Raw genomic sequence first — 13348 nt, 5'->3', positions numbered from 1 at the left:
GTGATAGATGAAGAAAGAGCTCGTCAGATTGTCGGAGCCAACATTAAGTTAATTATGCCAATGAATAAATGAATCCAAACTTGATTGATACACACAAGAATATTTAAGCAACTGATTTGCTCTTGCTTAATTATTTAATCTTAATGGCATTGTCCTTACTGGCTTTAAGTTTGTAGTGGCATGCCCGGCCCACACTCATGCAGCTGATGGCTCTCGAACGGAGGAGTCAGTCTGAATGCTTGCCCAAGTTTCGAGAGACAGCAAGTTTGCAAAACCGAGTCAAATATAATTAAGTGAGCATCGAACGTGAGTGTGTGCTCTGCCAATTATATCTAGCACACTTGCAGCTTGCAACTTGCAACTTGCAACTTGTGCGATGTGGCAGCTGGGCTGCGTGAAACTGCAGTCTGTGGGCAGAAGTGATGAGCCCCATGGGCAAGTCGGTGTAAAAATTAAGTTAACAACAAGTGGCTTATCCGAAACTCCGTTATGGCACCCTGGGTCCATGAACCATGTGAACTCAGGGTAGTCAAGTGAATATGTATGTGATAGACAGCAGCAGGCGTATGCCCTATAAAGTGTATATATTCTTGATAAGGCTGACCAGCTGAATTGAGAGAGCCCTATACGTCCGGAAACGAATCTCAACTTTGCATTTGTGGTGACATTCCTACCATTTGTAAGCTTGGTAAATGAGCATTTACTCGGTTGAAATTCAAATAGTATTTACAATTCATAGCTGCTCTCTGGTATACTATGGAAAGCCAATTGATAAATTGATCAAATTCACTAAAGCATTAACTCATAATTACATCAGTAAAATATGAAACACATATCTATATAGTAGATATATACAATGATATATACGTATACCCCACAATACGATAAATGAATATTATAAATCGCGAGCAATTGCAGAACATTCATAACATTCATATCACAAATTTCCATATCCCCATTTGATTTCATATTTTTTGCACAGTGAACAAAGTAACCTGAAATCGTTTTGCTGACAAAAAGAAAAACACAAGATAAGAGTCGAAAATCTGTTTATGTATTAATATCATTCGCAGTGTCCGTACAAAAATCTGATTTTAAGCCTCGGGCAGCTGCTCTATCGGCCCGGAAACTCGTCGTCACTGCAGAAGTTTATGCCATTTAAACATAATTTGCTTAACCAAAACGAACCAGCCAGCGCGAGGATGGGTTCCCGCTGACCCGGCTCGAAGGTGGTCCGCAAACTGTCGAAAAAACATACACACACACACGCACACACACATACAGACACAGACACACACACACACATAAAATCGGCAATAATAATTTTTGTGGCTAAAGGTAGCATTTGCTGGGTGGGGAGCGAATCTCTGTGTGGCTGAGTGGGGGAGGATGGGCGCGTGCGTCTTTAATTTATGCAGCGCCGCATTTTTGCGGGTCTCATCCACACACGTAGGGCTCAAGGACTGGCAGGCAGCTGGCTTGCCGGAAATCAACAAAAGTTTATTGAGCATAAATTTAAATCGGCTTGATGCTCAGTGTCTGCCTAGCCCCAGGGCCTGCTTTGCTCTGTTTTGTCTTGCTTTGCTTTGTTGTGTTTTGTTTACGCGAGCGTTTTATGCGCTTTTAAATTGATTTCATATCCATTCCAGTTCGACGGCCATTTTCGTATCCACCTTCGCCCCCGGCCAGCATATGCCCTAACGAAGTAAGTCGCCAAATGAAGACATGATTTGTGACAGCAGCTGTTGCTGCTGCTGCTGCTGCTGCTCCCGCACAGCAACGTCATGGCTGGCCTCAACATGACACGCTGTTCCAGGCTTATGCACTCGGCATCTGGCTTTCATGTTCGTACTCTGAACTATGCACTGGGCGCTGTGTCCGACGAAGGCGAAATCAATGAAATATTTCATTATAAATAAGCAATTTGCGGTTCGCATTATATTATCCAATGTCTTCTTCTCTCACCATCAGCCATTGCATTGCCCATTGTTCGCGTCGGATTGTCCGCTTCAGTCCTGTGCGATGGTACAAAATGGGGTGTGATAATAAGTATCCAATAATTTGTTATCATTATTGGCTATGGTCATTTTGGTGTTGACTCGCTCGCCCACTCTCGCGCGCGTCTTTCATCTGTCGCTATCTGCGTTCGTGTATTAGCCTAATGGACATTGCTCCCCTGCCCGCAACGCCGGACCTCTGCGTCTCAGTGATTACCGAGCAAATTAAATTAGTGAAAATGTCGAAACGAGGCACGAGAAAGGTAAGACAATCTAATTGCCTTCGTTGCGGGCTCCAGTGTCTGCTCTGCCCTGAGTGTGGTCTCTAAATATATCTGTATATCTGTATATAAATGTGTATATACACATATCTATATCCATATATGTATACGTCATGTTAATATGTATACAGATATATGATTATTCCGTCTACCATTATAAACAGGTGGCTACAATTGGCCCCTGGAGGCCATTGAATTAAACAAGCTAATTAGGTTTTATAGATATAAACAAGCGCAAAGCAAATTTTTGTGGTGACAACAGTGTTTTAGCAGCACCCAAGGCTGCAATTGAATAATAAATTAAGTGTTTAACGAATTTAATTCAATTGCAAAATAATAAAATATGTATTTGCTTAGCCCACTTTTAGTCTTGAGTAAATATTTAGATGTGAGAATTATTTAAACAGCATCAACAAGTCTTACAAGATTTAATTCGACAATTATTTGGCTGTGCTAGCGAGGACACAAACCACTTCGCTGGCGACACCTGACGGCCATTTTGTTTTGCTTTTGTCGCCATTGCTGCGACTTAGCTTTACCAGGCTCGAGAGGCTGTAGCACGAAAGCTTTTTTGTGAATGCAGCGAAGCTTTATTTGAAACAATGGCGGGAAAGCAAATTCATTATAGTCATGCTAGGAATAGCAAATACTATAGCTGTCAATATACATATATAAGTAATAAAATAAATAAATGCATACCACAACATACTAGCATCACACTGCACTACGAAGTTCGATACACCCACGCACCCACCCAGACCTACAGCACAGAGAATCGACCAAACTAGTTGCCTGCCCTTAGCTTCTCTACCGACGAGGCTGACAAGGCAACGCGCAACAAATTAAAGCAGGTCAGCAAGCACAACTGATACGCGCTAGCAACTCTACTCGACAAAGAAATTCCGACAGTCGCCTGACTGACAACAGCTGTGGAATGAGCGCCAATAAAATTTTTCTGCGCTATTACCCGCCAGGTGAGTCCTGGATCATTTTACACCTGTGTATGCAATTTCAAGAGAATTTCGATAGGTTTGGCTTTAAGTTATCGATCGGCTAAGGGCGGTGAGCGACTGCGACACTTCGATTTGCTCGACTTGGATGCCAAGTGAGTAGTCAGCCGGATGCAGTGTCCAATTGAGAAAACATATTGATTCACAGAACAAATGTGGAGCAGCTGGCGGACAGAATATTGTTTGAGGAGTTGCAGGTGAGCGAGGCAGTAGCGGATGAAGGCGCCACCTGCGCTGAAAATGCTGCATTATGCCTGTCCTCCAACTCCAAGGCCTCCAGCTCCCACAACATGTTCAGCGCACTGAAGCAAGCCATTGAGAAGCTGCAGGCGAAGCTGCGCGAGCCGATTAAGAAGAAGTTCTATCTGCACAAGTGCTACAACTCGCACATTCTGCCGCTGACCAACGTGTGCTTCGATCGCAGCGGCGAGCGCTGCTTGACCGGCAGCTACGATCGCACCTGCCATGTGATCAACACCAGCACCGGCCTGGTGCAGCATGTGCTCAACGGACACGACAACGTGGTCTTCTCGGTGGCCTTCAATACGCCGCGCTGGTAAGTTTGATCGAGCAGGATTGATAATGCTTAACGCTTGGTTTGATTAGCGACAAGATCATTACGGGCTCCTTTGATGGCACCGCCAAGATCTGGTCGGCAGCCACTGGCCAGTGCCAGAGCACGTTGTATGGCCACACAGCCGAGGTGGTGGCTGCCGAGTTCAATCCTGCGCACGACCAGGGCGTGGCAACGGCCTCCATTGATGGCAAGGCGCGCATCTTCGATGCGGAAACAGCGCAGGAGCTGCAACAGCTGGGCCACCACGGCGCCGAGGTGATTGTGGCGCGCTACTCTCGCGACGGCCAGCTGCTGCTGACAGGTTCCTTTGACCACACAGCCGCCATTTGGGACACACGCAGCAAGAGGTGGGCACGTGAATCATGTGTGATAAATTTCCAATTGATTTGCCACTTGTTGCAATGCTCCTACAGCTGCTGCCATCAGCTGCGTGGACACACGGCGGAGCTGTCGAACTGCGTCTGGAACTTCAGCAGCTCGCTGATTGCAACCGGCAGCCTGGACCGCACCGCACGCATCTGGGATGTGCGCCGCCTGGACCAGGAGCTGCATTTGGTGTCGACGCACAGCGATGAGGTGCTGGACGTGAGCTTCGATGCGGCCGGCAAGCAGTTGGCCACCAGCAGCAGCGACTGCACGGCGCGCGTCTGGAGCTTGGAGCCGTTCGAGATGCTGTCGCTGATGGCCGGCCACAGCGACGAGGTGAACAAGGTGTGCTTCAGTCCCAGCGGCTGCATGCTGCTCACCGCCTCGGCGGACAACACGGCACGCCTATGGCTGGCCGAGACGGGCCAGTGTTCCCAGGTGCTGACTGGCCATGAGTCGGAGGTATTCAGCTGCGCCTACAGCTACGCAGGCGACGCTATATTGACTGCGTCCAAGGATAACACTTGCCGCGTTTGGAGGTGATACGACTGGTACACTGTGCACTTCAATTCCGATTAAACAATATGAATAATTGCAAGAATTACACTCTTTTTTTTTCTTTTTATCAACATTTACTACAAACTCGGTTTTTTTTTTTTTTTCATTTTCATTTTTTATCTGTTTTGCTTTAAGTTTCTTAGTATTTCATTTCGCACACTTCTTACAGATTAATAGTTTTTTGTTTTCCATTACAGGTTGAATTTTTTCTTTACTTATTTTGTTTTGTGTTTAAAGTGGATATCATCTCTCATATACATATATAAAAATAATGAACAAAAATTATCCTTCAGTAACAAACATTATACAGCTTACAAAAGTCCGTTTCATTTCGGAATCAATATATATTATTAATACACAGTTTGAAAATTAAAATAAAAACTTCTTGTACAGACATCATCACCCGAGCGAATTTCTTAGACAGGGCCAATAAAGGATTTCTTTTTGTTTTCTTCAATATATATATATTTTTTGTTTTTCTTTTTTCTTTTGTTTTTTCCCTTTTTTTTAAGTTTCTTTTTTTTTTTTTTTTTTTTTTTTGGTAAAATTGTACACAGATGAACTTTTTCTACAGTTCGGAGGCGGGCAACAAAGACGAGGAAACAGTATGTGAATGAATGCTTTGTTTGAAATGGTGACGGAACGATAGATAGATAGAGCTCTGATCTCTCAATATAGAGTAGTAGTAGATAGTGGCCTGTAGTGTTTTGACATTGTAACTGCCTATCTGTAGCTTCTGGGAATATATAGTAGTAGTAAGGTAGTTTGATTAGATGACCGAGCGGTCAGTATTTTGTATTTTCGCATTGGCTTGGAGCCAAACCTGGTTCGGTTAGTTATATAATATATATATATTTATTTTGTCGTTACTTGTGTTAGTTATCTCTGAGAGGTCTGCTGAGGTTCGCCCTTTTCTATAAGTATGATCTATGTAATACAAGGTTTTCGCAGTAGTGTTTAGGACTTTCTTTCGTATATACTATATAATAATGGCTATTTCTATTATTAGTAGGTTTTCCATATGTTTTTCTTTATCAAAGTAGAAAACGGTTTTGGTGTGTCGTGTGTGTGTGTGTGTGTATGTGAGTGTGTGTGTGGAAGTGTAAGTGTGGGTGTGGGTGTGGGTGTGTTTGTGTGAGTGTGTTTGTTGGGTTGCTATAGCTATTGTTGTTGTTGCATTTGTTGATTGTTTGATTTGCATTTTAATGCGTTGGACTCTGCAAAAATAACGAAAAGTGACAAATTATTACGTGTGTGGATAAACAGGTGGGGAAAAGATCAAAAAGAAAGCACAGCTGGGGCGCGGGCTTACATGAAGCGTGTGGAGTAGGGAGTTGATGGAAGTTTTCGTATTACAATTATTATTATTAATTTATTTATTATTGTTTTTGGATGAGCATGCGGGGGTAGAGCAGCAGGCGAGCATGCAGGGCGCCTGTTTGATTATTAGTTATTTTCTATTTTCGGTTTTGTTTTGTTTTGTTTGATTTAGTTTTGAATTTAACTTGGGTGCTGTAAATCTTACAATAGGTTCATTATTTATGCAAAAACCAAGAGACGGAAACGACAGAGTGGCGTTCGTTTTACAGTTAGAGTATATGAATTTCAAGGGTTTTTAGTTTCAATTGTTCTCTTGTTGGATGGTTGTTTGTTTTATTTTTGGTTGTTGTTGTTGTTGCTGTTGTTGTTGATTTAGAAATTAACATTATTTAGCATTAAAAAATTCATAGCTCATCATATGCATACAGCTAGAAATAAAAGAAAGAGAATACGTAAAGAGCTTTCGATTTGTTAAACAACAATTAGTTGGGATGCAGCCTCATTCTTAGAATAGAAAATTGTGATTTCAGATTATTGAATTAGGTGATAGATGTGAAAGAAGAGGATAGAGATAGAGTGAACTGAAGCTGGGCAATCATCTAGAATATGAAAAGAGCTAAAGCAAAACTTAAAAGCAAATGAAAATGAATAAGCATCAATAAGCAAGATTCGCAGCGATTTTAAATGTTGTAAAAAATATTTCGTACTTCACATGGACTCTCTGGAAATACCTCCTTGAATGTGCGCTCAATAACGTGATATCTGCAATGAAATCAAATCAATCAGCGCACGCTCACACATATACGATATTGGAATACTCACTTGGACTGCAAGCCGCCGCCGGGTGGAAGACCTACTATGTCATCTTTGTCTTGGAGACACTTTAACAGCTCCACGTACTCCGTGACCTGATTACTCTCAATCTCTTCTGTAAGAATGCCAGAAATATGCACATAGTTAAGTAGCTGTTGCGAATGCGTAGCGGTTCGAACTTAGAAATTAAGGCTCTTGTTAATTAAATTTGTATGTACAATTAAATACGAGTTGTTTATATATATACATATACATATTAAAGCTACGCAAAAGCAAAATCACAATTCATAAAAATAGAACACGGAATATGTTGCAACAGCGAGGGCCGACAAAAATTTAGCAACAAACTGAACGTGAGGCTTGGCAAATGAATTCAGGTCGATCGAATGTTTTATCTATTTCATTTTCCTTGTTCTTTTTTGTATTGTTTATCATATAACATACAAAGAGAACAAAGTGTTTGATTTGGGAAATTCCATCGACCTGAGTTGGTAGCGTCGAAATCTTAAATAATACAATAAATTGGGTGTCGCAAAAATTGGCACTTCAAAAGGTCAAAAGGGAGTAAGTACACTAAAGAAAAAAATGAAACGAAGAGTGGCAGTGCTCTGCCCCGCCCCCCTTTGGAGATAATCTTTGCATTGGGTATTGTTTATGAGAAAACTGTTTACAGCATTCAGTGTACAACAAACATTTGAAAATATCGAATGGCAAAAGTGATTGGATAACATGTATAATAATTGGATTTATCTTAAGAGCATGCATATATCATTTACTTTTTCATTTGTGTGTGGTGGGATCTATGTGCCTTACCTTATGCTCACTCATCATAAAATTTGTTTGGCTTTCTGTTTTCTGGCATTGACATGACACGCCCATTTTCATATTGATTGAGTACATTATAAGAGTACGATTTATAGCACGATGCGCGATTAACGATAATAAAACAAGAGCAGCGACCGCGCTCCTAAATTGACTTTAACAAATTTCGTAGAAAGAATACTTGGAAAAAATCATTAGTCATTAGTTTCGACTGATCCTTTAAACAAATGAGCAATTTCAAAATAAACAAATGATCAAGTTTACAAATTGAAACACGCTGCGCATTGTTAAAACTGTTGTGCCGAAAGGAAAAACAAAATGAATGAAATAAAAGAGGAACGAATTGAAATGAAAAGAAATTAACTTGGATCTCGATTACATGAATCGTGCGAGTTGCTGATTTATTTGTGTTGCGTGTTGGAGGAGGAGAGGACGTGGAAAAGCAGCGAATGTTTATCGAATGGAAACTGAAAACTGAACAACACAGCAAACAAACACTTTTGGTTGATTGGTTTTCGAATCTTTCATTTCAAGTTATATTTGGACTTAGCAGCGAAAAAGAATAATTAAACGTATTTGATTAGTTTTGTTGGTATTCCATTATGATGTTCTATATTAAACATTGCTACTTGAGCAAGCGATTTCAATTATGAATGATTGCTAGAGTACTTAGGTACAATCGTTCTCAGCAATCGAGGAGATGTACGACCTGATTATGTTTAGCTTCGCTGCACCGCATCAATCGCATTTATCTAAATTCAACAATTTAAAGTAATCTGTTTACGTTGACAATAAGCACAACAATTGGTGAGCATAAGGTTTACAATGATTATATTATTATTATTATTTTTTTTTTTTAACTTTTTCTTAATTTTTCTTGTTTTGTTTTCTTTTGGGTTCATCTGATACGTATACAGATACCCTAAGGCCCAGCATTAAATAGGTTTACCCTAGGCTAAGTAATTTGTCTGGACATTTGGTTTGACTAGTTGCTTCTTTGGTTCTACTTAATACTACATATTTGGTATACAGGACAAATGGATTATTTGTGGAGTGTGGCTTCAACTAATTGTAAACCATATACAATATCATTTACGAAAAGTAATTGTCTATGTCGTACATATATATATAAAATTCACTTCTGTACTTCTGAAATTCACTTTGGTGTTGCGAATACTGTGTGCTGCCTAAGGTAAATTGCGTATATTCACTAGAAAATATTCTACACACATATATCATGTATATTATATGACTAATATTTGAGCGTGCGCCTAGAGCAGCTCTAAATCAATGACTCATCAAAATCAATTCCCTCAATTCAACTATAAACGAATTACATGCACATTTCATTCTGATGATGCTACTACTCAATTTCCTGGTATATAGTAAATGAGCTGATCACTAATGTGTTTCTAGTACTTCATTTGAATATTTGCTATTATGGCTCTCTATTGGTTTGTAAAAGTGTTAATAAACTGTCTGTAATAATTCAATCTACTTGCAATTGATCGCGCTATACTAAAAGTTGTATCAAATATGGGTTAGGTACTTTATCATTTAAACACAATAAATGGGTCTTTTGGATATTGGATTATATACAGGCATATGTACACTGGCTGACGGGGCCTCAACTACAGTTCACAACGGGAAGGTTCATCAATAATTGCTAATAAGCTTATGGTATTACTACATGACTATATATATATATGAGTATGATATACTGGGTAAAAATGGGCAGGATTCTTGGTTCTTCAGCTACAAGGAGTTCGCTCACGTGGAACGCTTTGGCAGTTGCTGTAGCACACAAATACATATGATGTATAAATAAATAAATAATACTGTAACATACACACACACATACACATACAAATAAATTCAGTCACTCGGCCACACGCACAGCCAGTGGAAGTAGTGGATATGATAAACTAACACGCTATACAGTTATTTACTATGCATTATTGATTCATGGGACATACATGGGCAATGTATACCTAAGTGTATAAGTATGTATGCATTGAATGGGTATTGGCAATGATTATAGCAATTGCTTTCTGTATCTGAATTGGGTTTCCTTTTTGATTTTTCGTTTCAAGTGCCACGTGGAAGGAACGTCTTATAGCAAGTGTGCTTGCATTGCGGTCTCGATTTGTTCAATTATCTATCTAGCTATATAAATACATATACGTATGTATTTATGTGAGTGTATAATTATAATCTACTAAACTATGCCAACGTTTTGTTGGGACTATCTTTGTATGAATTACGTAAGGTACAATGTATTCGTTTTAGTCGCCTATGTCAGGTCGATGGACACGTCGAGGGTAGAGGGTCGACGACAAAGATACATAAACACAATTGTGTTACGACTATCGTTAGGTATACGATTAGTTATAAACAGAGTAGACGACTTAGACAACCTCTTGCGATCTTCTCAATTTGTTTTTCCAACCGTCGCTCAGCCTCTTTAGCTTCTTCAGTTGGCTTTGGTGCTCCGGGGAAAGCAATTATTATAATGCTCATATTATCACGGCTGCCCTGTGGATCCAAATAGAGAAATACGAGAGATATAGATATTGATTTGGTGAAATAATTGAATAAAGACATACCTTGTGCAAACAGGTGTCAACCACCTGATTGGCAATGTTCACCAGGTCTGAGGTCACTTTTAGCCTGGAGTATATGAAACTGCATACATCCTCGTTGCTCATCACATCCCAGATGCCATCACAGGCGAGTACTAAGAACTCGTCGGTGTCTTGGCGGCTTTGGCAAAAGATTTCCGGTTCAGGGGAGACCAACTGCTCGCACTGGCCCTTCTCCTTAACATTTTTAAAGTCGTAGTCGCCTAGAGCACGGGATACAGCAAGTGTTCCATTGACACGCTTGATCATTACACTGCCGCCAGCATTGTGAATCCGCTCCTTCTCCTCGGGCAGAATGGGCTTGTGATCCTGGGTAGCAAACACTGGCACACCCTGGCGGCACAGCACCGCGCGTGAATCCCCACAATTGGCTATATACACCTGCGTTGAGCTGATGAATGCGCAAACGGCCGTTGTACCGCCGCATTTCTCTTCCTCTTGGGTAAACTCGGGCAGCTGTCGCATCACCTCGTCAATGCGCAGAAAGCCAGTTCGTATTCCCTTTACATGATCCCCACTCTTGAACTCCTCTGTGGTAATGATACTGTCCAGCAAATGCTTGGCGCAATGCTCCGACACCTTACAACCTGCATGACCATCGAAAACCGCAAAGAAGCTCCAGCCTTCCAAAGCGTTGCCTAAGCGGGCTTGAGCATAATACGCGTCCTCCATTTCACACCGCCAGCCCTGCATCGAGCTGACGCCAAAGAGCAACTTGTTGCCTTCGCCTTGTTCATTGTGCTTTGCTGTTTTTGGCTTATCCAGGAATCCTCCCATATCTAATGAACATAATGTGTGTGTACTAGCTGGAATTACTTTCGCTCCAGTCGTGCCTTTGACGTCGCTTGCTGTGGGGAGGAGACAGTTAGACTATTGAGTGAGTTAAAACAGTTCACCGAATAACATGCAAAAAAAAATATATAAAAACTAGGCACCCGACGAGCACACACACACACACACGCACACAAACAGAATGCCACTCACACATGAGCAAACACTCACACAAGCATACGGAATCAAGGATGCGTATTGAGCCTTTAACCGCCTACACTTGACTTAATGCAGCTGCGCTCTTTTAATCGTCTTGTTGTTGTTGTTGCAGTTAGCGGTGCCGCGATTGGCTTTTGACTCCACTCGCACATCGATTTATCAAAGACGCGGGCTCAGTTGCTAAATTTAGCGCAGGTCCGAACTGGCACGCCCACACGCCTTTCGGCTACTGCTCAGCGTGGGTGTTAGTTCGACCGTTCGCTTTTGTTGTTATTGTTGTCGATACCGTGTTAGCATTTCTGGCTTTTATTTTCTTAGAGTCAAACGTAAAACATCTTGATTGAGAAGCGCGCCGCCACGTCTAGTGATGAGCGAAATAAGCGCGCGTTGCATTGTTTACATAAAAAAATCCGATTGATTACAGTTAAATACGTAACGATTAGGAATATGCAACAATACTTTGTAGATTGCTGACAACTATGTTATTCGAAAGTGGAGCACTTTTTAATTAAACATTTCATTACTTGAAATTCGCCAAGTGCAATGCAGCTGAATGCCCGGAAGGATTGTAATCGTAGTACCAACGATCTAAATGGCAACCTGAGTACCGCTTTGGCAGTCACCAATGGTATTTTAAAGTTACAGTTCGTATAGTGCCTTTCAATTCACAATAGCTCTCACCACTAAGTGAGTTATTTGTGCGCAGTGGAGAGCTCCATGCAGGGGGCAGGCAACACGAGGAAAAGCATATAACGAAACATACAAGTTTCATAAACATTCACACGCCCTTTTCATTTTATTTACACGACAGCAAATTTGCACTCTCATTAATATAACAATATTATGTATTTCAGAACGCACCAATTATATTTCACCTCGGGAATTTTTTATTTTTATTTTTCGTTTCCGATTCTTTGCCTGTTCTTGCACTAACTTTTGCGTGTATCTGTGTGTGAGTGTGTCTTCTTGGCAGCTTAACGAAAATTTGCTTTGTTTGATTTGTGCGTCATCGAAAGAAATTCACGAATGAGCCGGAAGTAAATCAACTATTGAATCTCGTAAACGTAATATTTTATAACGCAAAATAAATATGTTTTGATTAGAAAAAAAAAACAACCACAAACGAGCAGCGACTGACGTTGATATCTTATTTATATCGATACATTGACTCGATATATAAGTATATTTAATTCTAATGCCGATGATTGGAACGAGCGCATTTATGCAGGGTTAAACATCGATATATCGGCAAATATACTGTTTGGCTTTCACCGTAATCCGATAGGTGGCGCTATTTAGCGCTATTTTCAACACACGAGACGTTCGACTTATAACGGATGCGATGAATGAATAGGAGATAATATATGTATTTATATATATATAAGTATATGTTAATGGTATAACATGCAAATATGCAATTTAAGGAAAACTTGAAATATCTATTACATATCAGTATGCTTCTACCTTCTACGCTTTTTGTAAAATTACAAGAACAACATACAAAATAAAAAAAATTTTTTTGTTTAAAACTATTTTTGCTACTTCTGCTACTTAGCAACTGCCGAAATTATTGACTCCTATCGCAATAATAAATTATAATTATATAAGCTTAACGATTTACTCAATCAACCAATAAGTTATGAACAAGTTAACAAATTTATGCTTCCGTCGTATGATGGGATCGTTCCAAAATAAGTTCACTAATATTCGTCAAATTCTTCCAAAGCTAACAATAAGTTTGGCATTGCCAATGTTACAATTTTATAGATTTTATGCTACGGTTAAATGAAATACAAAACATTATAATATGTTAGTTACTAGAAATATTAGAAAAACTTAATTTTACATTTAAGGGATTTCCACTTACATGACGTGTAAGATTTCACTTTATGAAGTGGCTTAAGATTTTGGTGTTTGCATATATTAAGTAACTAGCCTCAGGTTCCCAGAATTGCTGGCACGTGATGTAAAA

At 40.2% G+C, this 13348-nt stretch overlaps 2 protein-coding genes across 6 annotated transcripts; one reads left to right on the top strand and one right to left on the bottom strand.

Moving 5' to 3' along the window:
• The first annotated feature begins 2753 nt into the window (after window positions 1-2753).
• Window positions 2754-4810, top strand: LOC6573255 (dynein assembly factor with WDR repeat domains 1). Its single transcript, XM_032728775.2, is given in 5 exon segments — window positions 2754-3252; window positions 3308-3383; window positions 3437-3882; window positions 3885-4212; window positions 4279-4810. Coding segments are annotated over 5 exon segments (1422 nt in total). The 5' UTR covers window positions 2754-3212.
• A 1148-nt stretch (window positions 4811-5958) lies between these two features.
• On the bottom strand, window positions 5959-12532 carry LOC6573256 (protein phosphatase 1B). 5 transcript variants are annotated; one of them, XM_015166829.3, is made up of 6 exons: window positions 12238-12532; window positions 10351-11234; window positions 10162-10279; window positions 6932-7037; window positions 6817-6871; window positions 5959-6006 (listed from the first exon to the last, which is right to left on the bottom strand). In XM_015166829.3, exons 2-6 carry the CDS (start codon window positions 11161-11163, stop codon window positions 5992-5994), a joined length of 1107 nt encoding a protein of 368 aa, XP_015022315.1. In that variant the 5' UTR covers window positions 11164-11234; window positions 12238-12532; the 3' UTR covers window positions 5959-5991. The 5 variants fall into 5 exon arrangements, with proteins under 5 accessions (XP_015022315.1, XP_032584647.1, XP_001999343.1 ...); XM_032728756.2 differs by lacking the exon at window positions 5959-6006 and adding an exon at window positions 6142-6537 and having other exon boundaries at window positions 10351-11256; XM_001999307.4 differs by lacking the exon at window positions 5959-6006 and adding an exon at window positions 6142-6537.
• Window positions 12533-13348: the final 816 nt, after the last annotated feature.

The sequence above is a fragment of the Drosophila mojavensis genome, unplaced genomic scaffold (assembly GCF_018153725.1).
Source record: "Drosophila mojavensis isolate 15081-1352.22 unplaced genomic scaffold, ASM1815372v1 contig_16, whole genome shotgun sequence".
In the NCBI taxonomy this organism is placed as follows: domain Eukaryota; kingdom Metazoa; phylum Arthropoda; class Insecta; order Diptera; family Drosophilidae; genus Drosophila; species Drosophila mojavensis.
This window is presented reverse-complemented; position numbering and strand designations above follow the sequence as displayed.